Consider the following 27,454-nt stretch of genomic DNA (forward strand, 5'->3'; position numbering starts at 1 on the left):
GAGGTCCCTTAAGAGCCCGCAGAACCAAAGAAAGGTCCCATGCTGGGACAGATGGCGGCCGAGGCGGGTTAAGCCTTCTGGCGCCCTTAAGGAAGCGAACTATAAGGTCGCATTTTCCTAAGGAGGCTCCTGCTTCCAAAACATGCTGTGTAGCAATGGCTGCTACGTATACCTTGAGAGTGGAGGGGGATCGACCCGCATCCAGCATCTCTTGGAGAAAAGATAGCACTCTTGAAATTTCACAAGTGTGTGGGTCGAGGTTTCGAGCTAAACACCAGCTGGAAAACACTGACCATTTATGGTGGTAGAGGCGTCTGGTAGACGGAGCTCTAGCTTCCCTGATCGTGTTCAGGACGCCCTCTGGGAGGTCCTGGCGTACCCGTTGAGTGGCCAAGCGTGTAGGGCCCACAAATCGGGACGGGGATGCCATATAGTTCTGCTGGCCTGAGCCAGAAGGTCGCGCCTCACTGGGATTGGCCAAGGGTCTGTCACAGACAGCCGTATCAGCTCCGAAAACCAAGACTGGGTTCGCCATAGAGGAGCTATCAGGAGCACTGGGCATTTCGTGACTCTGATCCGTTCGATGACCTGAGGGAGCATCGAGACCGGAGGAAAAGCATAGAGGGGAAGGCTGGGCCAGTCGTGGGCCAACGCATCCCTGCTCTTTGAAAAGAAGATTGGGCAGTGACGATTGTCTTCTGAGGCGAAGAGATCTACTTCTGCCTTCCCGAAGACCTCCCAAAGCAGGAGAATCGTCTGAGGGTGGAGAGACCATTCCTCTGGGGGAACCCTGCCCCGAGAGAGCATGTCTGCTCCCGTGTTCAACGTGCCCGGCACGTGAGCTGCCCTGAGCGAGCGCAGATTGGTGTGAGCCCATAACAGTAGCTGGGTGGCTATGGCAAGCAGGTTGCGGGACCTGAGGCCGCCCTGGCGATTTATGTAAGATACCACTGACATGTTGTCCGTCCGGACCAATACGTGGTGTCCAGCCAGGTATGGGAGGAAGGTTTTCAGGGCCAGAAAAACTGCCCTCATTTCGAGGCAGTTGATGTGTAGGCGTTTCTCCGAGCTCGACCAGAGGCCGGAGGCAGGCCTGCCCTCGTACAGGGCTCCCCAACCTAAGTTGGAAGCGTCTGTTGAGATCATCCTCCTCTTGGAGACCACCCCCATACTCACGCCCTGCTGAAACCAGCTGGCGTTCGTCCAAGGGGCCAGGGCTTGAACACAGCGCTGATCCACCTTGATAGTCAATCGGCCTGAGTGCCAGGCGTGGGGTGGCACCCGAGGTGCTAGCCACAGCTGAAGAGGACGCATGCGCAGTAGGCCTAGTTGGAGTACTGATGATGCTGAGGCCATAAGGCCAAGGATCCTCTGAAACCTTCTGAGGGGTGCATGAGAGCCCTTCGTGAACGATGCGGCGAGCCGCTGAATCGATAGAGCACGGGCCGGGGAGGGCCATGCTCTCATAAGAACGGAGTCGAATACTGTCCCCAGGAACATGATACGTTGGCTGGGTGACAGAATACTCTTTGAAAAATTCACCCTGAGCCCTAGACATTCTAGATGGCTGAGGAGCCAGGCTTTGTGAATATGTGACTCCGCCTCTGACTGAGTCAGAATGAGCCAGTCGTCGAGGTAGTTTAGAATGCGCATTCCCCGCTGTCTCAGGGGGGAGAGAGCTGCATCCATGCACTTCGTGAATGTACGAGGTGCCAGAGCCAGTCCAAACGGTAGAACCGTGTACTGGTATGTCTGCCCCTCGAAGGCGAATCTCAAGAATGGCCTGTGGTGGGGATTCACTTGAATGTGAAAGTAAGCGTCTTTCAGATCTACTGAGAAAAACCAGTCGCCTGGGCGAATCTGCGCCAGTATATGTCTGGTCGTGAGCATCCTGAACGGCCGTGACATGAGAGCCTTGTTCAGACGCCTGAGATCTAAAATGGGCCTCAGGCCGCCGTCTTTTTTTGGAACGAGAAAGTAACGGCTGTAAAAGCCTGACTCGCTTAGAGAGGGGGGAACCCTCTCGATAGCCCCTTTTGCTAGCAGACTTAATACTTCGGTGCGGAGGACATGACGTAATGTGCTGCTGACCGAGGTTTGAACCACAGCGCGAAAGCGCGGGGGTCTGCGTGCAAACTGAAGCGAGTAGCCGCGCTTTATGATGTTTATCACCCATTCTGAAACTCCTGGGATAGCCTGCCAAGCTAGAGCCCGAAGAGCCAGAGGCATCATTATATCTGGAACGCCCGGAGACGGGGGCTCGAACTGATATGAGGCCAGGGGAGAAATTTTGCTCGTTTTGTGCTCTGTGTGGGTCGCTGTTAAAACAGCGTTTGGGTGCAGGGGTGCGTAACACGTGACGGGCCCATTGTCTGCATACACAACTGCTCCAGCCGCCTGAACTGAAGAGGGGGCTGTGAGAAGCACTCGAGCGATCTTCGGGGCTGGTCCGGCCGCGGCGGGACATAGACCCCTTTTCCTGCCGGTTAGGACGGCTTCTTGGGCTCGTGGTCGAGCGTCAGCTTCGGTCGAGGGCCCTGGCGCCTGGGAAACGGGAATCGTTTTGCAGGCTTCAGGCGTCGAGTGGTGTCAGCCGCGGGGAGGGGCTGGGGAACCTGAGACGCGGGCTTTTCTGGTCGCGGCGTGCTCTTGGGGCGCCGTTGGACTGAGCTAGAGCGTTTGGGCAGGAAGTGTCTCATAGCACTTGAAGCTTTCTGAGCCTCCGTGAAGCGATCAGCGAAGCCATTAACAGAAGGGCCGAAGAGACCGGATGGAGAGACTGGAGAGTCGAGGAAGGCGGTTTTGTCAGCGTCCCTGATCTCCGTTAACGTGAGCCACAAGTGGCGCTCTAAGACAACCAGGCTAGACATGTTGCGGCCCAGTGCTTGCGCGGTGGTCTTTGTGGCCCTCAGCGCCAAATCTGTAGCACTCCTGAGGTCTTTGAAGGTGTCTGGGTCCGGGCCAGACTCGTCCATAGTGCGGAGGAGCTTAGCTTGAAACACCTGCAGGGTCGCCATAGCGTGGAGTGCAGAGGCGGCTTGGCCGGCGGCAGCATAAGCGCGGCTGGCGAGAGCCGAAGTGGTCCTGCACGGCTTAGAGGGGTGCACTGTTTTAGCCCTCCAACTCCCAGCAGTGGGAGGGCATAAGTGTGCAGCGACCGCTTCCTCTAAAGGAGGTAGAGAAACATACCCTTTCTCTTCAGCGCCGTCGACAGAGGAGAGCGTTGAAGAAGCTGAAGAGCGCGTTCGCGCTGAAAAGGGCGCGCGCCAGCTTTTAGTGAGCTCATCATGAACTTCGGGCATGAAGGGGGCGGCACGTTGACGAGGGGCCTGTTGGCGCCCCGGCAGGTACCATTCGTCGAGGCGGCTTTTGGTAGGCTCAGCTGGGGAAAGCCAGTCTAGTCCCAGTTCTTCAACAGCGCGAGACATGACACGGAAGAGTTCGGCGTCGATGCTCGCTCGAGTGTCAACAGGATCCAGCTGAGAGAGGGGGGCGGGGTCCGCGGAGCCCGACCATTCCTCACTTTCAGATGCCGCCATAGAAACAGCGTCGTCCAGTTCTTCGGACAAACCGAAAGAGACGAGACCTGCCGCTTCAGAAGAGGGGCGTTGGTCGCTCTGTGAGAACAGGACTGGAGATGAAGGCGCGGGCGAAGCGTGCGGGGAGAGACCCGGCGTGCATTCATCCAGATGAGCGCGTTCAGGAGGCCTCTGATCGCGCCGCTTCTTCCTACAGGGCTCACGGGGCGCCGAGGATGGAAGGTGGGCGGGAACACTCAGCGAGGCGGCGGAAGATCTGGCACGGAGCGTGGCAACAGGCATTCCGTCACAGTGAAGCCAGCCGCCTTTAGTGAGCGCTGCCTCGGCGTGCTCAGGGCCGAGGCAGGCAACACACAGAGAGTGTGTGTCAGAGGCGTGCAGGGAGACCCCGCATGAGTCACACACGGTGAGCGGCATTTGCAACAACGCCGCGCGCTGTGAAAACAGCGATTTGCTCTCTTAGAATGCTCTTTTTGAGTTAGAAAAAGGATACTCGTCGGATGCCACAGGGAAACGCTCAGCTTGGCAGACGCCGGGATGCGAAGCAGTTCCGCTGGAAGGCTGTTCGACGACGAGCGGCTTCACTCGGAGAGAATCAGCGACGAGGTGAGTCGAAAGCTGAAGGAGATAAAATCTGTCAAATGGCGGATTCTCTGTGTATATATACTCTTCTGTCACGTGCAGTTTCGCGCGCTTGACTCTGGCAGAGTGCCAAGCGCCCCGATTGGCTCGCGCTCCTCTGCTGTTCTGCCATTGGTTCGTGCAGTTGCTTTGCACAAGCCAATCAGCACGCTCACGCGAGCTTCTAGCTCTCGCATGTGCTGCAGCAATGCGTTTTAAAATAAAGGCTTCAATATTCTCGAGAAAAGGAGTTTTCCCACAGCGTTTTCAACGCAGTACGAGAGAACGTTCTCGTAAGGGAACTATGGTTTAACGGTTAAACCATAACCCATTTGAGAGACGGCCAACATCAGAATTTAAAATGGACTGAATAAGCTCTCTACGAACTTGAGCAATGCCGCGCTGACGGACCATAAAAGAGGGACGAACATGTATGCACATAAATCACTGTCACACACAAACACTCTCGAAGTAATACACAGTCTCACTTGTAGCCATGTCTAACTATTATAATATTTCAAAGGGCAAAAATAGGAACGCTTAAAGGCCGTGTTGCAGGGTTTTTTTTTTCATCGAATTTGTGCAATTTACTTGTTGGTAATAAACATTTAAACTGTTATCCATTGTATTTTATGTTGTTGGGCATCACAAAGCGGAATATAATACGAAAAAGTAGCGGTTTGCAACGATTCTCCTTTCCCCCGCAATGCATTGCATTACGTCACGTTGGGGAGAGAATTTACCAAAGCCCGCGGCCCGCCCGCATTGAGAGTGACTAGAGAGACGAGTAGCAGACGAGAGTATTCAGATAACGTTAGCGCAGATTATAGATAAATACATAGATATAGATAGACAGACAGATAAATAGATAGATAGATATAGATAGATAGGCTAGTATAGAGAGAGATAGGCAGAAAGCCAGATAGCATAACGTTAGCATAGATAGCTAGCAGCTAGATAGATAAATATATAGAAATATATAGGTAGATTGACAATGGTGAACTACTGTGTTTGTGCTGGTGTAAAAACTCTGGATGCTGAGTGAGGCACGTCACATCTGGTCGCGGGGTCCAGCGACTAAAACGCACTCACTTCCCTACAGCACAAGCTTTCCAACGCAGTTTCCATGGGACGGCACCGCCGGCGCTCACACAAGCACCTGCCAAACACAGCGACAGACACGCGGCGGCTGCGTTTGCAACAACATTTTCAACGGAGGAAGAGATAAACGCTTAGAAACACCCATATAGCTAGCATGATGCCTTCTATTTCTAGATGACAAAGACAAAGTTTACCAGTACTACACTATGACAAAGGTTACCGGTACTTATCTGAACTAACGTCATGATCACTGCTTAGATATAAAGAAAACGTTGATTTTTCACTCTGTTCTATTCAATGACTGTAAAAAAAAAAAAAAAGAAAAAAAAGTGTCGTTATTGTGCACTGCTGCTCGTAGACTAGCTCCAGTGCTCATTGCTGCGTTACTAAATGATAGCAACTCACCAGGACACTTCACCAACTCTCCACCATAGACTGTAAAAAATGCTCTCCACTCATTCTCCTCGGACCATGCATTTAATTAAGTATTTACGACATTGTGGTGGCGTTTAATTGCGTTCAACTCGTAAATACGATCTATACGAGATGACTTGAACGCAGCCTAATACTAGGCTGAGGCTAGCTTTCCTCCACTTCTCTCCGTGACGTCATCACCGAATTGCGAAAAAAAAAAAAACGTTAATACCAAAAACGTAAAAAACTGGTCTTTAAGGCCATTTTTGGGAAATTGTTAAAAATGATATACATATCTTGAGTGATTTATGTACCCATTCATCGACAGTGGTGGTTAACCTGCAACATGGCCTTTAATTGGCTTTACATCATCAGCTAACTCGATCACGTCGGGCTAGGTGATTTCAGATAGCCAGGCTCCTCAGCTCCACTCACGCCCCGCCTGTTTGTCTATTTTCTGTTATCCGGGAGTGACGCAAGGCCAAGATGGCGACGGCCGGCTCCGCCCACTTTAGGCTTCAAAAATGCTCTTCAGAAACCTACGGGTGACGTCACGGACACTACGTCCATATTTTTTTTACAGTCTATGGATTGTTGTCATGCAATGGATCGGGACAATCGTGGAACAGCTGTGTCGTCATCAGAGCTCCTGCAGCCCAGTGCAGCCGCTCTTGAGAAGCTGCGCTGGCTGAGTTCTCCGGCTACTCTCGAATCACTCTCGCGGTACTTTGATGGCATACGTCACAGTCACGTGGCGTCAGCGCTGGATCAAGTCGGACAAAATTTCTAACCGGCATGCACTGCTTCAAGTCAGCCGCCGATCGGTCTGCGCAGAGCTGCATGAAGTCGAACAAGCCTAATGTAATCTTTTGGAATGCATGTAACTGTCATCTGTAGGTAAGACTGTCAGTGGCGTCATAACCTGTCATTTGTGCAGTCGCTTTTCTAGAATCGCTGTACAGGTCTTGCTGTCATTCAGTTGGATTCATATTATTGGAATCGAAATTTCTTTATAAAAAGCCTTTTTAAAGGCTACAACAAATTTTCACTGGTGTCATACTGATTTACCAGGGTATTCTTTAATATACACTATTATATTATAATATATTATATTATATTTTGTTGTATTACATTGTTTTGTCTTTTTTTTTCCCTTTGTTGTATATTCATATCGAAACAGGTGTATATTAAAAAAAATGACTTGCAATGCAAAAACAGTCAGAGTTTACACTTACAGAAGCAGAACCAATTCTAGATGATGATAAACAATTCAAAGAGTTTATTTCCAGTAAACCACTATTACATCCAAAGGGTGATGATGTGTTCCTTTACAAAAGTTCACAGTCAGATAAACCTAACATGGACTTTAGATTTGATCAAATGATGCGGAAAAGTTCACATTATCACAACATTAGAAAGTATGGGGGAAGAGTTTTGAAACACTACTATCACATTAGAGCTGGTAAATGTGAAAAAGGCATCTCCTCAGAATTCAGGAAGTGCAATTACTCTCTGGTTAATGATGGCAAAATTTAGCAATAAATTACTATTTGATTCATTACCTGGGAAATGAGACCGTATATGTACCACGAAAGCATGGAAATGCCAAAACGGACAGAGTGTTTATTCCCTCCAAAAAACAAGTTTTCATGAATTGGCATACCAACTACCCGGTTTCATATGGCATATTATGGCATTCCCGGACCTTCTTGTTTATGCCGGCATGACAGACATTGTTGATTTGGCATGTGCAAACTTAGAGGAATCAGTGAGTTTGAGTACTCACAAAAGATTAAGTATGACAACATTTCAAATGGGAGATTTGTATGTGTCTGTGCTGGCTATGAAAAACACTGGACTGGTCAATGATCTGGTCAGTGTATCCAACTGGCTTCATGTTGCATGAACGTAAATTCATACAACACTATGAGAAATTTCAGACTGAGATTTTTGGAAAGCTGGGAATGGACTCAATACCAAAAGATACCAGTGACAGTTGACAGGGAGAAAGGAATTGTAGGTGCTTCAAAAAAAAAAAAAAAAAACTTTGATTTTTATTTGATTCAATATCAACTTTGATTCAAACTTTTATTTGAATTATACTCAGAAAATTAATAATAACAAAAAACACGTCATATAAGGCCTTGCTATATCCAGATTATAATGTTCTGCACGGATTATGCAAGTATACATTGAGTGACTAATGAATTTCTACCATTCTCTACTTTAGCCTTAAACGATTCAAATGCACATAAACATTATTCGATTATATATCCGTTGAAATACAATCTGTGTCGCAAAAACACATTTATGTGACCAGGTGTAAATGGAATCGTTTTGATAAATCAGATGGCTATCCGATCTAAGAAAAATGCATGAAGTGGCCAGGTGTAAACAGCCAGATTGAACAAGAAATCCATCAACATTGTTAACAACAATCAGCAGCAAGTAGCTAGAAAACCCGCCATCTTTCCTGTGAGAAAAGTGACCAGAATATATGTGGTTAATTAAGTGGTCTGCAGCTAATGAGCCGACCAGTCATTGATTAGTCCGCTTAAAACACTGAAACCTGATCAAACACACCTAGCTGTAAGTTTCTAGTGATCCTGAAGACATTGATTAGCTTGCTCAGGTGTGTTTGATCAGTGTTGGAGCTAAACTGTGCAGGACAGTGGCCCTCCAGGACCGAACGAAAACAGCAGACAGATTTTGAGGAGACATATGAGGAGATTGATATATACTCTGTCTCGTTCACTCGGATGTACGTCATTGCGAGTGCCCACTACTGGCGGAAACTGCAATGGGCTAAACTGGAACGTCCTAAGCCCTTGATCACTTGGAATCAGCTATAGAGTTGATTTATTATTTACATTTGTTTTCCCTTTAATAATTTGTTTAATGCAGCATCCAAATGTATATATGGTTTTTGGGTTGTTTTCAATTAAAAAAATTAGAATTAATATACTGTATCATAGAGTTGTTTGTTGTGGTGGTGATTAGACGAGATCTGTGGTGATGTCACAATCGTACTGCATTGTGGGACATATAGGTGCCTGAAGTGTACATATGAAGTAGACTCGCTCCCTCGGCCAAAATCGAGGGAGCGAGGGTCTGTCCATATAAACTTCCCTCGTCCACTTCATGAAGTGGAGCACACTTCAAAATGGCGGCGGGGATTCCCCCGAGGGGAAGTGCTTAGGGAAGTTTGCAAGTACGTGTCTAAAAGTGGACTGGAACGCAGCATAGGCTGAAAAATCGTCAATGCAAGTGAATGTGAGAAAATAATTATTTTCTGGTCCCGTTTGAATTTTGCCATGAATGTGAACATATGTTGTCTGTGAATTTTTAATATAATTTTTCGTGTGAAGAATGCTACAATTTAGCGGGTAGAAGTTTGATACGGTTAGACTTTGTGTGAGAGCACTTTGTGGACTACAACTCTTCGCTGCTTTCAATGCGTTTCTGAAGAAAGAACAGCCCATTTGGTTTGAATGGTGACACTTGGGTACAAAACACACAGGCATCTCGATCTGTCTCCATAGATTATCGCAGCATTAGCACCGTGATTTGACAAGTGGAGGGAAAATGTGTTATGGGGTGACGTCACATAGGCGACATGTAGTCTTTCTCGTTATGTCTTTTCCACAACTGCTAACCAAAGAATCATACAATATACTGTAAACTCGTAACATGAAAAATTATATAAAACATTCACAGACAACATATGTTCACATTCATGGCACAATTCAAACGGGACCAGAAAATAATTATTTTCTCACATACACTTGCATTGACGATTTTTCAACCTAGATGTCCACTTGGGGTTTTACGGATGGGCGGGACTTACCAGCTCTATAGCCGCTGCTCACGTATTTCGAACTTCATTTTACTTAAACGAAAAAAAAAAATTAATTTTGCCATGAGTATATCGGGGCCTTATCTGTGATCGTGTAAAGCCTGGGTTGAATAGCCTACCTTAAAGGGGTCATCGGATGCAAAATTAACTTTCATATGGTGTTTGCATATAAATGTGTCTTTGCAGTGTGTGGACAACCACCATACAATGAAAAAAATCCATTCACTCCTTTTTTTATCCTCAAAAAGTCTAAGCACTCTCAATAATCACACTGTAAAAAAAAAATCCCGTAAAAAAACGGTAAATCTCTGGCAGCAAAGTTTCCAGACAGGTTCTGTTAAATTACAGCAAATTACCATTTCACAAAATTACAGGCAAAAAACGTAAAAATACAGAATTGACTTTACGGCCAAAATTAATTAAATTACAGTACATTACTGTAAATAATGGCTTATTAAAGGAGAACTCGGCAACTCTAGCGAACTCTAGTCACTTCTTCGCTGATTTTCCCTTTTGTTGTCGCATGTTTTCCCCACGAGCTCCCCCTACAGCTGTGGGGCGTATATGTCACAACACGGTCGTAAAAAACTCACTTGCGGCGGCCTCCTCCCCCTCTCTACCGCTGCTCATGTGCGTTTGTTTTGATCGGAGCAAGCCAACTGAATCGTGTGGAGCTTTGTCTACCGAGGTGGGTAACTGATGCTGCGTTCTATTATTTATCCGTGTCGGAGTTCCGACTAGAAAGACAGACGTTGCCTAGCAACACGCACCAACACGCCCCCTTTCCTCGGATTTTGCCGCTCGGAAGTTTGGACAACCGTGAGGACACCGAGCAAGAATTCCGAGACGGAATCCAAGATGGCTGCGCCCTGTGTGACTTGTTTTCATTGTTTGTGTACCGCTTTGGTTGTTTAAATGACGTTGTTTAAATTTTAATCACTCGTCTACTGCGTCCGTATCACTGCCTGTGGGTGTGGGAATCGGTCTTGTTGTGAGTGCAATATTGAATGAAGCCTTGTTTCAAACAGGTGTTACTAACGTGGCTAGCGTTGCTAACAGAAGGTAAACTAGTTACTAGGTGAAGCACATAGTGCTACTTATTTTGGAGCGCCTGGTACTCGGCCAGAGCTACATAGCAACAGCTTTCCGGGTGGCGTCCATGTTTTTCTCCGACTCGGACGCGCAAAACATACCAGAACGCTTGAAGCGTTGAAGTGACGTCATATCCGAGGTCCGAGTCGGTTCGTTGACAATAATAGAACGCACCATATGGGTAATACATCATACATGCGTTTGTGTTTATGTCAAACTGCCGTAAAGCAATTCGTGTTTCGCGCTCGTTTTCGCTTCTCACGAGACTTCCAATTTCTATTTTGCCGGGACGGTAGTCCCCAAGTTGCAAGGTTGGTTTTCCGCCTGGGAACGCTGGGGGGAGCGGGGAAAGTCACCAATATCACCAGAACAGGTTGTTTAACCATCCAAATGATTTCTAGACAGTTTTATTAAGTTAAAAAAGTTACCAAGTTCTCCTTTAAACCGTGGAAAACAGATAAATTATGTCAAATTACATAAAAAGAACATTTAACTTTAAGGTAAACTGTAAATTTAGGGTTTTATAAAGTTATTTTATAATAATGCTCTGTCTATCTACAGTAATTATCTTTTAATATATAGATTTTCTGTGTAAAATAACTATGAAGTTATGTAAAAAAATGTAATAAGTCCATAAATTCAAATACAAAGTTTGTATATTTACAGTTTTTATTTTTTTGCAGATCCAGTTTCACAACTTTGACCAATCTCTAATTAAGCACTTAATAATAGCAAATGGACAGTCAATTTTTGTTAAATTAACTAAACGTACAAGTACGGAATACCTGCACATTTACAGTATTACTCATTAAACAAACACTGAACATCAATATACGTGAATGATAGGAAATACAGGTTTAGTATATCATTTAGAACATGTAAAAATATCCACATTAAAAGACTTTATATTTATATTAAGAGAACAATAGAAGCAACAAGTGCAGTGACAAGTCCCAGTTAGTGTAACACAGTGCACAATTTTTTTATTTTATTTTTTTTTTTAATAAAACAAAGATTTAGTAATTATTAGGTCAAGTGTTTATGAAAAGATGGATCTTTAGCAGTTTCTTGAAAATGTGTTGAGTTGGGCAGGTCATCCCACCAGCAGGGAACAGTCCAGGGAAAGGTCAGTGAAAGTGATTTTGTGTCTCTTTGGGATGATGGCACCACAAGGCGCCGTTCACTTGCAGAACACAAGCTTCTGGAGACACATAGATCTGAAGCAGTGAGTTTAGGTCTTGCTGCAGCATCTGGATCAGTTGCAGAGGTTTGACTGATGCTGGAAGAGCTGCCAGGAGAGCATTAGTCCAGTCTGGATAGAACAAGAGCTTAGACAAGGAGTTGTGTGGCTCCGATAGGAAGGGCCGGATCTTTCTGATGTTGTATAAGGCAAATCAGCAGGATCACACAGCAAGGATGGTTTGGCTGAAACCATAAGCAGTTCTGTCTTGGCAAGGTTGAGTTGAAGGTGAAGGTCATTCATCCAGACAAGTTCCTTTTAAAAAACGTAAAATTGCTGTAAAACCAAAATACAAGCAATTACCTGTAAATTTAACAATGGACCTTTATATTACAGCAAATGCCTTTTATTTTACAGATATTTGCTGTATAATGACAAAACAGTAAAATTCTGTAAAAAAATACAGACAATTACCTGTAAAATTACACTTTTTTTTTACAGTGCAGGCCATTTGGATTTTCTATACACCATATTGCTCATGTTCCGCCCACGACCTGGTTTTCAGATCAGCAGCCCATGGGGCACAAATGGGCGCACAGATGCATTTGCTATTTAAACAACGTGACACAGGACGTGAAAATGATAACTGCGTTGGGCTGAAACTAGCAAAGAACACCAGGGGCCCTATCTTGCACCCAGCGCAATTGACTTTATACACCGACGCATGTATCATTCCTATTTTGCACCCGCGCAAAGTGGACTTTTCCCTCCACAGAAGCACGTCGGTTAACTAAGAAATACACTTGCGCTCCCTGGGGCGGTTCAGTGCAAAGAGGAGGCGTGTTCCGGCGCAAACGTTCCCTCTTGCTATTTTGCAGGTTTAGAAAACAATTCCGCCACTGGCCGAAAGAAAAAAAAAACAGTTTAAAGTCAGTGGCGTGTTGCGCATGTTATTCATATGCTATTTTAAGGGCCATAATCAATGTAGCGTGTGCTCAACGCACATACACTTTGATTCTCTCATCTACACACAGACGCAGCAGTTATATTTTTTTGCAAATCATACATTATTACAATAGATAGATAGATAGATAGATAGATAGATAGATAGATAGATAGATAGATAGATAGATTATTATAAAAGCATACATCTAGCTTACACATTTACCCAAATTATCATACGCCTGTTTAACCGAAGTTAATTTGGCTGTGTTTCTCCATCCCCAACGTCCCTGACAAGAATGTCGGTCTCCTCGGCTGTGAACTGCTCCTGTCGTGTGCCTGGCAAATCCGCCGTTACAATAGCAATCCGCCATGGAACAAGCGCGTCTGCTCTTAAAGGGAATGTGAGATGACGCTCTGATTGGTTTATTTCACATTACGCCCAAACCACACCTATGAATAATGAAGCTACTTCAGACCAGAGCCATAGAGAGAAAGAGTTGCGACACTCTTTGATGTCGCCGCTATGGCTGTCACGTGGTTCATGTAAGCCCCAATAGTTCCAAAGCATACGCTGGCTGTCATGTTCTTCTATGGGACAGACAGCAGCGATTGCATTATTGAACGGTAAATATAAAATAAAACACACCCCAAGTACTTTTTCAGCTGTTATTGCATTTTGTTAATGTCAGTTTTGCATTTGGAGACAAGTTTTAGGCTATATTTTTGGAGGGAAAAGCTTAGTGTTCATGTTCGCATGGGTAGTAGCACTGATGGCTTTAGCGGCTCTAACTTAACTTTTCCATATCATTCATCTGATGATGGACGTCTCATGATATTTATTTTAGCACAACTGGGCTGTATTAGGCTATTGATTCCCGTGATTTTGCTTATAAATTTTGATTCAGCCATTAGCCTACCTTCGTGATCACGCAAAGAGGTCTGCTGTGGCGGTCCGTTCAGAGTTCTCTTAAGCTAGCTCACTTCTTCTGATGAAAGTGGCCACCCCAGGACCACAACGTGAAACATTATCATGTTAAGACTAAGAATATTATTTTAATATTAAGCCATACACATTATCAAAACTATAACAGATTAAAAACGAATTTAAGCATTGCTGATACAAATGAAGGTTTTCAAACTATTTTTATTAAACAATGACAGACAACAAAAATGTGTGCTTGTGTGAACAAGAAAAGCAAAAATCAGGGGCAGGTGATCCATGAAACAGACAGGACTGGTGATGGCCATAACAATCCTAGAGGTCCAGCATTGTTCTCACAAGCCGCTTCACTCAAGACAATAAAACATAATGAAAAGTTAGTATATCCCAAAAAATTAAATTAAATAAAAGTTGCTATAAAGGTGGCAGCGATTCATTACCGAATTCTTAACTGACGAAGTCGCGCTAGCTAACTAGTTAAGTTAGCAGGCAGTGCTTGAAAATTGGTTGAAACAACTAACATAAAATATAAATAATTACGCCGTGCATGTACAAATGAAGACCAGTATAAGCATAGCAAAGGGCCTCTGATACAAAATAGACAGTTGACAATTCAAAAGAGGTCGATATTTCAACAACTTAACTCTGGAACAACTCGACGCGCAGCAATGTAAGTGAATGGGGTCCAACGCCAAAATGACAGTGTTTAGAACTATTCCGCTCTTCAAATCCCGGAAGTAGGCGGTTAAAAGCGCCGCCATTATTTACAACGGAGGTCTATGGGAGTGTCGCAACTCTTTCTCTCTATGGCTCTGCTTCAGACCAACCCCTTTTAGATTTGCGTCGGGCGCAAGAGTCATTATCCCTCCGGTATAATAGCAACAGCGCCCAAGACCCGCCCACAAAGTTACTTGCGTTTTGCGCTTGATACTTGCGTTTCAGATCGTTAAAATAGGGCCCCAGGTGTATGATAGGGCCCACTGAGTCAGTGTTGCTGATGCAAAGCCTTCGTTACCAAACACCAATAAACTAAATAAGGATACAATTATGTGTCATTCGCAAACTGTTTAACATTAAACTGTTGGTTACTTTAAAACTTCATCTGGGAGATCACAGGGATATGTGAATATTTATCTGTTAACTGGTTTCAAATGTCAGATTTATTGCATGACTCGGGCAGAGAAAAGCTGTTGCTATCAAACATGGTTTACTTAATCAACTGAGTCAGTGTAATGGTGACGGGATAGATCAAATAGGCCAATTGATGGAAGGTTGGCGAAGAAATTTCATGCTCCCTTGTAAAACTATTTTTTTTAGTATTTTTAAAATAGAAAATACAGTAGTTTATTTTGATACATGGTGTGGCTGCTGTATTTTGTAGTGTATTTTGATACACTTAAAAGGTTTTTTTTTTTTTTTTTGAAAATACATGTCAGTGTATCTTTGCCCAACCCTGACTGTTATTATCATCGTAATTAAGTCTCTTTTGAGTATGTGGTTCATATGACTTGGTTCAAATGTTCTGTTTTTCATGGTGCTGGACATTCAGATTTTGCGGAAAGTAGTTCTGCAGAATTAAGATTAAAATTAATCTTACTTTTCTTCCGGAAAAATTAGCAATAAGCTGCTAATTTTAATTGTGAACATTGTCTAAAGATGCTGAAAAATAAATAAATAGCCTAATGATTTAGCACATTTTGAAACATACGTTGCCAGATTTGGGTAAGAAAAAAAGTTTAATCCACAATATTCCATAATCAATGTAATTTGGGGTTTAAAATTCCACAAATGTTAGTAATCACATGTTAAACTGATGCTATTATATATAGTTGACTAAATATTTGCATTTTCAACTACATGTTGAAATGTGAAATGTATCAATTATATATATATATAATGAATGCAGCAAATTTTGCATGACATAAAACAGAAATATTGATGACTTTTTTCCTTTTTTTATATAGAAACTTATCCTAGGAGATACAACTCATGACATATATCAACATCTAAATATATGAAATATATCAAAAACTCTAGATGAAAGTCTATATTATATAAAAGTTACATGAAAGGATGATTTGCTTATCATTTTCCACTCATTTTCCACTTCTCTTCTTTAAGGGTTAAAATGTAGTCAGTAAAGTAGTGAACGAGTATCAAACATAATCCTGCATTTTAGCTTTGCAGTTTTAATACAGTAATTTTGTCTTTCTCAATTGTTTGTGTTTTCTAAATTCCCATTACTAAAAGGGCAAATATACACTTAAAAATATACATGTGCAAACACACACAGGCATAAACAGAAGATAACAGAGATGTACCACTCTATTATTTAATAATTTAACTTTAATATTGTGATATGTCATCTTGTGTCCCTCTTCATTTACTTTGGTGACCTTGTAGAACATCACTTTTCATTATAAACCAGTACTACTGTGATTTATTATGATCTTTGTGAAATACATTTTATGAAACCTTAATTTTAACATGAAACAAAGGTCAGGGTTGGGATTAAACCAGTCTATGGATTAAACCACATGTGTTCTAGCTATATTTTGGGGGAGGGGTGTGTGTCATGTGACGCAGCGGCAGCACTGGTTTCTGTCAGGTCCTGTAAGCGAATGTAAAAAGCTTCCTTGTGACGCACGTCAGTGCTTATTCATTGTCTTTCATTGATCGACTAAGGAAATCAGAGTGAAACATGTCCGGAAGAGGCAAAGGCGGTAAAGGACTTGGGAAAGGAGGCGCTAAGCGTCACCGTAAAGTTTTGCGCGATAACATCCAGGGAATCACCAAACCCGCCATTCGTCGTCTGGCTCGCCGCGGCGGCGTCAAGCGCATCTCCGGTCTGATCTACGAGGAGACCCGCGGAGTGTTGAAGGTGTTCCTGGAGAACGTGATCCGCGATGCCGTCACCTACACCGAGCACGCCAAGAGAAAGACCGTCACCGCCATGGATGTTGTGTACGCGCTGAAGAGACAGGGACGCACCCTGTACGGCTTCGGCGGATAAACGCCTGAAACCAGGAGAAACCACACAAACCCAACGGCTCTTTTAAGAGCCACACACTCTGACACATAAAGAGACAATTGACCATGTTAACCATACATTAATTATAAAACAAGCAAAATTGTTTAGTAAATAGGCTTTTATTTACTATTCATGTGGTTCACATAGTTCAACAACATCTGACCATTATTGGTCTTGCTTTTAAATCAAGAATAAACTGTTAAAGCGTGTCTGACCTATATTGGTCTCTTTCCTTCCAAACTCACTCATTTAGTCTATAATTGGGTTTAAAATGACACAATTATGCACAATATTTTTGTAGAACCGCAATAAAAAAATATATAAAAAAAAGCGGGAAACGAAACAAAGGACATTCAAACTGAAGTGGTGGGCGGGACTATTATTGGTTCTCTGATATGATTGGCTCTCTTTTCTCTCTTGATGCTTTGAGTTATCCAATGAAGTACGAGTTTATGGGTTTGGCCTATGAAAACAGACAATCAGAGAATTCTCGTATCGCTTTGAAAATTAGCATAGGGCAGTGAATAAGTACCTCTGTATCACATAAGAAGGAACATTACTTTGTCAGTCTCTTGATCTCGCATCATCATGCCTGAACCAGCAAAGTCCGCGCCCAAGAAGGGCTCAAAGAAGGCCGTCACCAAGACCGCCGGTAAGGGAGGAAAGAAACGCAGAAAGTCCAGGAAGGAGAGCTATGCTATCTATGTGTACAAAGTCCTGAAGCAGGTTCACCCTGACACCGGCATCTCCTCCAAGGCGATGGGCATCATGAACTCTTTCGTCAACGACATCTTCGAGCGCATCGCCGGTGAGTCGTCTCGCCTCGCGCACTACAACAAGCGCTCCACCATCACTTCTAGAGAGATCCAGACCGCCGTGCGTCTGCTGCTGCCCGGAGAGCTGGCCAAACACGCCGTGTCCGAGGGCACAAAGGCCGTCACCAAATACACCAGCTCGAAGTGAGGCGTGCCTGACTTCAACTACCCCAAAGGCTCTTTTAAGAGCCACCTATGTTGTCAAACGAGGAGCTTATATTCTTGTATTTTTAGGGGTTCAAGCACGAAGTGCTGAAACCCTATTGTAATTGTGCTGATTTTTATTATTATTATTATTATTATTATTCTGCCGTAAAACGCATCGTGCAGCCCAAACCGTAAGGGCTAGAGCTTTGAAACTTTGCCATATGGTAGTACAAAAATCGAGGAGAGGTTATCAAATTATGACCCCGATTGGCCCATAGGTGGCGCTATAGCAACCAAAAGCGCGAAACTGCTCATAACTCCTAGACCGTAAGTCATAGACTCAAGTGTCTTATATCATTGGAAAGCTGGACGCCTGACGAACAAAACGTATATCTCCGATTTTATTTCCGCCATGATAGATTTTCCGCCATTTTGAATTTTGTCGAAAATCTACTTTTGCGAACTAGTCCCTGGTTTTTTGCCCGATCGGAACCAAACCAGTGCAGAATTGTTCTCTGGAGTCTGAATATCAATAATTATCAAAAAAAAGTTGAAATTTCGATTCACGGTCGCTAGGGGGTGCAAAATTAACGTTGTGGGAGGAGCCTATTTTACTAAAATGGCTATAACTCCAGAAGTAAAAGAGGTATTTTAACCAAACCTGGTACACATGTGTAAGACGTCAATATGAGGTCACGGTAAAAAAATCGCGGCGATTGGTCACATGGTGGCGCTATAACATGAAAAAAACATAAAACAGGCTATAACCACCTGACCGTTAGTCCGATTGACTTGAAAATTGGTATGCAGTGTCTTGGTCCAAGGTGCCATGTATGTCTATGAGGACATTGGTGTATCTCAAAAAACATGGCCGCCATCGGCCAATGAAGTTTGAGCACCTATTAGACAAGGTTAACGGAGGCCTATCGGAACGAAACTCGGTGGGCATGTTCGACTCATGGCCCTAGAGGTCTGTAAGAATTTTAAAAGAAATCGGCCACTAGTTGGCGCTAACGAGTTTTATGGCTCTGTAATCACGTGGTGTTACACTTATTGTCACAAAATGCATACCATTTGATAGATCTCCTCTTGTTGAACAACTTTGCCTCAAGAACCATTGCTGTCAATCAAACCGTTCATTAAATATTCGTAATTATGTTAAAAACCTACTTTTGCGAACTAGTCCTAGGTTTTTCGCCCGATCAGAACCAAACGAGTCTAGGACAATTCTATGGACTCTCAAGATCAATAATTATCAAAAAAAAGTTGAACTTTTGCATTTTTCGCATGGGTATATTGGGTCATAAAGAAAATGGGCGTGGCAAAATGCACTCAAAAGCCTATAAATCCTAAACGAAAACTCAGAACTTCACGAAAATTGGTGAGCTTATGTGCCATAACATCATTAACAAGCATGCAAAATTTCATGGAGATCGGACTATAGATGGTGCTATAACTGTTAAAAAGCTTTAAAAAACACATATTTCCTATGGTAAATTGCCTGTATTGGCTGTAAATGGACTTTTCCATCTATTATTTCAGTGGTTAAAAGCTTTCTAAATAAATCTTAATGTCTTAAATGCTTATGTGCCTAAAGGCCTTAAATGCTTGAACCCCGATAAATGCTGCTTGCAGCTTTAATTTTATTTATTTTTTCTTCATTTTAAGTGTTAATTTTTTATTATTTTTTGGGGGGTCCATTTCATTCTTGAGTCTTGTCCTGAAGATATTGATTAGCTTGTTCATGAGTGTTTGATTAGGGTTTGAGTTAAACTGCAGGACAGCGGCTCTCTAGGACCAAACTTGTCTCCCCCTGTTTTAAATGATCATTCTGCTTAATATTTGTGGACCTGCAAGCTTATACTGAATGACCTACAACACTTTTTAAATACTATAACATGGAGGCCTTTACTGCACCTTTTTTTTTGCCACATTGTGTAGACCATACAAAAATAAATGACAGTTGTGTTTTTTTAATAAACTAGTCATTATGAAATCTGACTGGCTGGTAATTATAAAATAACAATTTTTCTGTGCCTCATTCTCAGTCTCTCTTTCACTCAAGAATGACGCATATCCACAGAAAGAGTCATAAACATGCAGCCTGTTTCTGTTCACAAAACGTGTCCAGCATGTTAGCTTTTATTCAAGCAACTGTCCAGTGAGAATCTACATTATTACATCATATAGAAAGCAAGACAAAGAGTAACACAAGTCCATAAGGAGAAGGCTGGTATCCAAGAAACACACACACACACACACACACGCACACAAAGCATACAAGAGCTGAACAGCTTCTGAACAAGAACAGCTTCTCCCCTCTCCACATTTCTCCAAAGTCAGCATGTTTATACAGACCGGAGAGAGGGTTCATAAAGATAAAAACAGGGAAAGACAGAGACAGAAAAGTCAAGCTGAGAACATTTCTCTTTCAATTCAAAGCGAAGTTAATACAGTCCTTTTCTAAAAAAAAAAAGTAATTTGTATTATTTTGTATTATTAAGGCAAAATTAAAAATGAATTGTTGGATCCTTAAAAGCTCTTGTCATTGATGTCCTCAAAATCTCACTCCAACCAGGCAAACAACAAAACAACTCAATGGTTCAATCAGTTTTGAGAACAAAAGTAAATCCATTTAAGCACAATCAATGTCCAAAGTATGTTGTTTCAGGCCGAGAAGTTTCCTCAGGTTTGGTTTAGGGTTAAAGAGAGATGGTGTATGTTTGGTTTTATGTGTGAGGCTCAAAATCTCCTCACTAATATAGTGAATCATGAGGACAATTATGATTCATAATTGTTTTTAATGTTTAAATTTAAAATGTTTCAACATCATTGTAGTTATTATCAGCTCTTCAGCTCCAGTGTCCTCATACTTCAGTCCTAATCCCAGTTTAACGTAAATGATTAATTTGAATTAGTTTTTTTTAACTAAAATTATAATTTGACTATTATATGATTTAGCATTTAATAGTGGTTAAATCAAGATACAAATTTAGAAAATTACAATAAAAAAACCTGTGCTTATTATTTACATTTATTAATTTAGCAGATGATTTTATCCAAAGTGACATAAGGAGAAATACAACAAGCAATTCAGGCAATGATAAGAAATTCTAGCACTTTTTTTTATAAAGTCACTTGCTCTGCTTTTCTTTAAATAAGAAGCTCATTCAGATGAGTTTTTACACAATCCTCATTCACATGATGAAAACTGAGATGAATAACGAATAAGGAGAAACAAATATGATGATTTGCATTTTTGTTTACGTTATATGATGTGCATCAGCTTATGAAAATTATATATATATATATATATATATATATATATATATATATATATATATATACCACCAATTATTATTATTTTACTGCCAGATAATCTGCTGGCCAGACAGAGAGACTCGGAGCCTCCGGATGATGTTCGTGTGCTTCAAGCTGCCCAAATCAACATCTGTATGAAAGCCTCCTCACGGTCCTCACTGATGCTGATTTCAGTAAAGTCTATTTCAGACTGTTTGCTGAACACACAGATGAGGCGTTCAGGCTTTTATCAACTTTTACACTTAAACTATCCGTCACATTTACACGCGGCTTTCCCCCGTGGCTGATGCTCGCCTTGGATTTGATCTGACGAAGGCAAAATAAACATTTACTGTCGCGTATTTTAGTCTCCAATGAAAGCTCAGAACCTCTGCTTGGTGTTCACTTTGTTTTGACTGCGCCAAACTATTTTACCACTCCAGTTTTGAACCAAATGTAAGAGAAGAAAACACACGCGTGAGGGGCTCGTGGACGCGCACAGAGGCCGAGCGGGCAGGTTGAGTCTATAAGGTTCTCATGTGCTATTTAAGAGCGCAACGCCGCGCGAGCGCTAAACATTGTTGAAACTAGAGACAGCGTTTGAAGACTGTTGATCCGATCGATCAGAGACAAATGGCAGAAACCGCCCCAGCACCCGCTGCTGCCGCCCCGGCTAAAGCGCCCAAGAAGAAGTCCGCTACGAAGGCCAAGAAAGCAGGTCCAGGCGTCGGCGAGCTCATCGTCAAAGCTGTGTCCGCATCCAAGGAGAGGAGCGGCGTGTCCCTCGCCGCGCTGAAGAAAGCGCTCGCTGCCAGCGGCTACGACGTGGAGAAGAACAACTCCCGCGTCAAGATCGCCATCAAGAGCCTTGTGACTAAAGGCACACTGGTGCAGGTCAAAGGGACCGGCGCCTCGGGCTCATTCAAGCTCAACAAACAGCAAGCCGAGACCAAGAAGAAGGCAGCTCCTAAAGTGAAGAAGTCCGCGGCCAAGAAACCCGCTGCTGCCAAGAAGCCCAAGAGCGCAGCGGCTAAGAAGCCCGCCGCCAAGAAATCTCCTAAGAAGGCCAAGAAACCCGCAGCCAAAGCCGCTAAGAAGGTGACAAAGAGCCCCAAGAAGGCGACGAAGAGCCCCAAGAAGGCAAAGAAGCCAGCAGCCGCTAAGAAAGTAGCCAAGAGCCCTAAAAAGGCAAAGGTTGCTAAACCTAAAGCCGCCAAGCCTAAAAAGGCAGCGCCCAAAAAGAAATAAAGTCCAGTGTTTGTTCCTCAACGGCTCTTTTAAGAGCCACCCACTAACTCTGAATAAGAGCAAAACTCGTTAATATCCATAATTTGTGTTAAATTTTAAAGCAAGTATCTGATATGTGATTTTGACTTCTTGGACTCAAGCAATCTGAACAAACACAGTTTTGAAGGGAAAAAAGGTCATGTTATCCTTTAGTTGTACATAAATATACTGTAAATGGCCAAAAAAAGCTGAAGAGGGTTCAGACAGTGATCACAGTGTAAGGATGTTGTACAACACAGTACAGATAGAATATATACACACAACACTATGTTGGAGAATTGTGACACTTCAAATGACCCACATCCAAAAATATGGGCAGTGATTAAACTCCAATATTACAATAGGAACAGTATACTGTACAGTATCAGACGTATATACATATATACATATTTTATCTGACAACGAGCACTTTTCTCTGTTAATATTTATAAACAGTATAAACTCTTGGTTGGGGGGGAAATTACGGTTAATTATTATATATATAACCATTGAAATTGAGATATATATATGTATGTATATCTCAATGGTTTCATCTCTTCTGTCTTAAATGTCATTAATACTTGTGCATAATAATCCCCGCCAGAAAGGGTGTTGGGCTTTGGAGGGAAGTTCAGTGATTGGTTTGAATCTTTACAGACTCTAAACCAATGAGCGACTGGCACTCTCGCTTAAAGACAGTGTGTGAAGACTAAGTAATTTTATTCTGTCAGTTTTGATTGAGGTGCTTGAAGTTACCAATCTAAAAATAATAATGAGCGGAAGAGGCAAAACCGGTGGTAAAACCCGAGCCAAGGCTAAGACTCGCTCCTCCAGGGCGGGACTGCAGTTCCCCGTCGGCCGTGTTCACAGGCTTCTGCGCAAAGGAAACTACGCCGAGCGCGTCGGTGCCGGTGCCCCTGTTTATCTGGCGGCGGTGCTCGAGTACCTCACCGCTGAGATCCTGGAGCTGGCTGGAAACGCCGCTCGGGACAACAAGAAGACCCGCATCATCCCCCGTCACCTGCAGCTGGCGGTGCGCAACGACGAGGAGCTCAACAAACTCCTGGGCCGAGTGACCATCGCTCAGGGTGGCGTGCTGCCCAACATCCAGGCCGTGCTCCTGCCCAAGAAGACCGAGAAACCCGCCAAATCCAAATAAATAGGTTGAAGATTGGGTTACTGAAACAACGGCTCTTTTAAGAGCCACCCATTTTATCTGACAACGAGCGCTTTTCTTTGTTTATATTTACAAACAGTTTAAACTCTGTTGGTATGGGGGGAAATTACCCACCAAACGACTATTGTATGATTGTTTACATCGATGATTAACCTTATAGTTGATGTTGTGCATGTTGTAAGCACATGATGACCTCCTAATGTGTTTACCACCTAATCTTAAAATAAATTTGTCTGCCAAGCTCTGATAATGAATATTTTAATAAGTTATCCAAAATAAAAACGTAACATACACATTGGCTTTATGGAAACAGATATTGGTCGATATTACTTGGAGGATGGAAACCCTAGTCTGTCTCGCTGCAGTGCTTTTATACTGTAACGTTAATGTGATTTTGTTCTAATCCGAGATCTACACAAGTACTGGGAATTAAGGCGAGTATTTCAGAACAAATAAATACAACACTGAGTATAAAGGCGCGCAACAAAGCATCTCGAGCGGGAAACCCTCCGCTTGTTTGAAAAGAGGAAACGCGCAGTCATTGGCTGGCACTCATGCGCACACGTCACGTATTAGCCAATCAGAAGGCCTGTTTCCTCGCGTCACTATGAGCTCGTGGCGGTTCACTGCTTTAAAAGCGGGTGTATAACGTAGAGCAGCATTTCCTTCCAGCGCAAGCAGGACAGAGAGAAAGACTGCAGCAATGGCAAGAACCAAGCAGACCGCTCGTAAATCCACCGGTGGTAAAGCCCCGAGGAAGCAGCTCGCTACTAAAGCCGCCCGTAAGAGCGCTCCGGCCACCGGCGGCGTCAAGAAGCCTCACCGGGACCGTGGCTCTGCGGGAGATCCGCCGCTATCAGAAGTCCACCGAGCTGCTGATCCGCAAACTGCCCTTCCAGCGGCTGGTGAGAGAAATCGCTCAGGACTTCAAGACGGACCTGCGCTTCCAGAGCTCCGCTGTCATGGCCCTGCAGGAGTCCAGCGAGGCTTATTTGGTCGGTCTGTTCGAGGACACCAACCTGTGCGCTATCCACGCCAAGAGGGTCACCATCATGCCCAAAGATATTCAGCTGGCCCGCCGCATCCGCGGAGAGCGCGCTTAAACCCGCGTCTGCGTCAACCCACAACGGCTCTTTTAAGAGCCATTTCAGTTTAAACTGAATGAGGGAATTTCTACAACTGCACTTGACCAGATAATTTCCAGTTAAACTCAATATAAGTAGAAAGTTGCGTTCATGCATTACATTAATACTCTATGGGTCACCATTCTCTAAATCATCTGTTACCATTTACTATACGAATTAAATATAATCCTAATTATATAAAAGGACCGATCGTTTTGCTAGATAAGACCCTATTCCTCAGCTGGGATCGTGTAGACGCAGAACCCTTTGCAACTGCATTGATTTGGACTTCAACAATTTGGTTACCGTTGAAGTCCATTGAGTGAAGAAAAATCCTGAAATGTTTTTCTCAAAAAAAAAAAAAAAAGTTTCTTTTCTACGAAAGAAAGTAAATTATCAGGAAATTTTCTTTTTGAGGTGAACTACTCCTTTAAGTTTAGAACTATCCAGCTTGTAATTATCATTACATAACTTATGCATATTGACATCAATCTATAAAACTGCCTTGTCTGTTTAAAGTCAGTCTCAAAATACTCATCTGTAAACATTTCTAAGATGTAAACTCTTTACAACATATCTGAATTAAAGTTATACAACCTAAATATAGGCTAATCTCTTTGTTTATGAGCAATCTTATGAACATTGAGCTCATTCTTTTAACTGCACAATTTATTCAAAACAAAAACAAAACTGGATGTACATTTGTAAAGTGCAAACCACTGTTCAGACCTTGTGCCATTTTCAGCCCGGGACACACCAAGCCGACACTTAATGACCAAGTCCAGCCCCTCACACCGGGGTTGAACCTGGATTCATGAAGTCACAAATCTGTTCTTACTATCCTGTATTATTTATTTTTAACATGATTCAAGAAGAAATATTAATAATATAATATAGCCAAATAACAAATCACATACTGAGTTTTCTGCTACAAAGAGTCCAATTGTTACTTTATTAAAAAAAAAAGGTCTGCATTCAAAACAAAAATGACGTATTGCAGTAAGAAATGTACTTTTTTGACTTTTGTTTTTTATATATATATATATATATATATATATATATATATATATATATATATATATATATAACATAAAACATGTTAATACATACATATACATATTAATGTAATAAATACATTATATGAAACTTTTCTGCTACAAAACATACAACTGTTGCATTATGAAAACAAATTTACATTTTAAATTAAAAACTACAAAGCAGTCATCTTTAACTAAACTGACAATCAATATGCATCTATGCAAATATGCATCTCAATATGCAAAGAAAGAAAGAAATAGGCCTTCATTCTTTTCAAGTGTTGGCTTACACTCAGAACTGAAAATAGCAAAGCCATACAACATCAGCAACTGCCTAAACAGTGCACTGGTTTCTGCAACTTTCTTAATAACTGTCTCATTGTGTTTCAGAAAGGAGGTTAAGTGAAAACTCTGAGTATGTTAACCCTGAAATGAGGGAAACTCTGAGTTTTCTGTTTCAGAATGGGAGGTATGTTAAACCTGAGAAACCAGAGTAAGTCAAGCCCGTTTCTGAAAGAGAGGTAACTTATACTCAAGAGTCAGTTACCATGGTACTTTACTCTGTGAACCTAACCTGATCGGGAGCAGGTTTTCGGTTACAGAACAGCTGAAATGAGTTAGTTCAATCAACTCTGAGTTGACCTACTCTGAGTTAAGCGCGTGCACAACAACTATAAAAAGCCATTATCAATGGAGCGCAGATATTACGAGTCACCATGGCAACAGCGCCAGACAAAAAGAGGAATTACTATTATACAGTGATGGGTGTAATTAATTACCAAGTAATCTAAATATTGTGATTTAATTAAAGGGATAACTCTTAATTCTTCTGTAATTTAAAATAAAATCTGATGTAATTACATTAAATAGGCTACTGCATAGACTATAGAGAACAATTCTGTATAAAACAATAGTGGATTTAACATACATTTTTAAAAGTTATATTTTTAATGTAACCTTCTCCCTCTACACACTTTGGTCAATTCAAGAATAATTCATGCAACTGTATATTGTTTATTTGAAAGCATTAAACGTGCAGTTTCTTGTCTCTCCTTGTATTGTTCAAGTGGTTGAGGTTGATATGGGATTTAGTAATTAGTAATAAGTAGACCAAAACTTTCTAAAGATAGTAATTATTACATTAATCTAATTACACTGTTGAAGATAACATTGATAACTATTTTAGAGTAACTTACCCAACTGTTATAATATCAGAGGTGAAACTGGAAGAAGAGTAGGCCTATGTTATTCAACCTAATTTTAATTTTCATGTGGAGGAATCCTGCAGGCATTAAAAGACCATGGCAGCAGCTGAAAATTAAATATAAAAACATAATTCATTCAGGTAAGGCTTGAGCATATCATGGGTGAAGGCTACCTGACTTTACAAACATTTGACATATTAAATAACTAAATAGCATCCAGTGTCTAGCAGTGTAGCAGCATTTTTTGCTGAGGGAATTCCAGGAGGGACTTCAGAGCCAGTCACTCCCAAAGATCCAAGGGCCTTCATAAAATGTAGAGGTTTACATATGTGTTATTTTTTAGATAGGCTATTTTTGATATTTCCATTTATTTTACTTTGAGGTTGGGTTTTTTGTTGGTCCTAACAGATTCTGATGGTAATATCTATCTCCTGTCCCAACAGAACCCCAGGCAGTTGTAATACTCAATACACCAGAAATTAAATAGTGTTATAAAGTGCACTCGACCAAATGCTCATCTTCACAGGACGATGAGGATAAATAGTTTCAGAGGTAAATAGTTACAGAGGTAATGTTAATATTATGTGTCTACACATCAAACAATCTACACATTCAGATGTTTTCAAATTTTTATGTGGATAATCTAAGTTTAAATCTAAGTATA

General features: G+C 42.3%; 4 protein-coding genes and 1 pseudogene across 6 annotated transcripts in view; all 5 read left to right on the forward strand.

The window, feature by feature from the left end:
* Window positions 1–16,389: 16,389 nt before the first annotated feature.
* LOC308684762 (histone H4) lies at window positions 16,390–16,701 on the forward strand (the record flags this gene model as incomplete). The annotated part of the gene is made up of 1 exon (XM_081356030.1): window positions 16,390–16,701. The coding sequence occupies one exon, from the start codon at window positions 16,390–16,392 to the stop codon at window positions 16,699–16,701; it is 312 nt and encodes a 103-aa protein (XP_081212156.1).
* A 606-nt stretch (window positions 16,702–17,307) lies between these two features.
* LOC308684759 (histone H2B) lies at window positions 17,308–17,682 on the forward strand (the record flags this gene model as incomplete). Its single annotated transcript, XM_081356027.1, has 1 exon — window positions 17,308–17,682. The coding sequence occupies one exon, from the start codon at window positions 17,308–17,310 to the stop codon at window positions 17,680–17,682; it is 375 nt and encodes a 124-aa protein (XP_081212153.1).
* A 3,932-nt stretch (window positions 17,683–21,614) lies between these two features.
* LOC308684743 (histone H1-like) overlaps window positions 21,615–27,454 on the forward strand; it is a gene marked incomplete at both ends in the record, with an annotated part of 113,146 nt that continues 107,306 nt past the window's right edge. Inside the window, one exon of one of the 2 annotated variants that reach the window (XM_081356010.1) lies at window positions 21,615–22,208. In XM_081356010.1, coding sequence (XP_081212136.1) covers window positions 21,615–22,208 — 594 coding nt within the window. Of the gene's footprint in view, window positions 22,230–27,454 lie in introns of those variants that run through there. The other variant, XM_081356011.1, reaches the window with a different exon arrangement.
* Window positions 22,975–23,670, forward strand: LOC308684752 (histone H2A-like). The gene has a single exon (XM_081356020.1). The coding sequence runs from the start codon at window positions 23,020–23,022 to the stop codon at window positions 23,404–23,406; it is 387 nt and encodes a 128-aa protein (XP_081212146.1). The 5' UTR covers window positions 22,975–23,019; the 3' UTR covers window positions 23,407–23,670.
* On the forward strand, window positions 24,128–24,527 carry LOC308684749 (histone H3.2-like; annotated as a pseudogene). The gene has a single exon. The product of its transcript is annotated as a histone H3.2-like (transcript).

This window comes from Scardinius erythrophthalmus (genome assembly GCF_964197995.2).
Source record: "Scardinius erythrophthalmus genome assembly, chromosome: 24".
Classification (NCBI taxonomy): Eukaryota; Metazoa; Chordata; class Actinopteri; order Cypriniformes; family Leuciscidae; genus Scardinius; species Scardinius erythrophthalmus.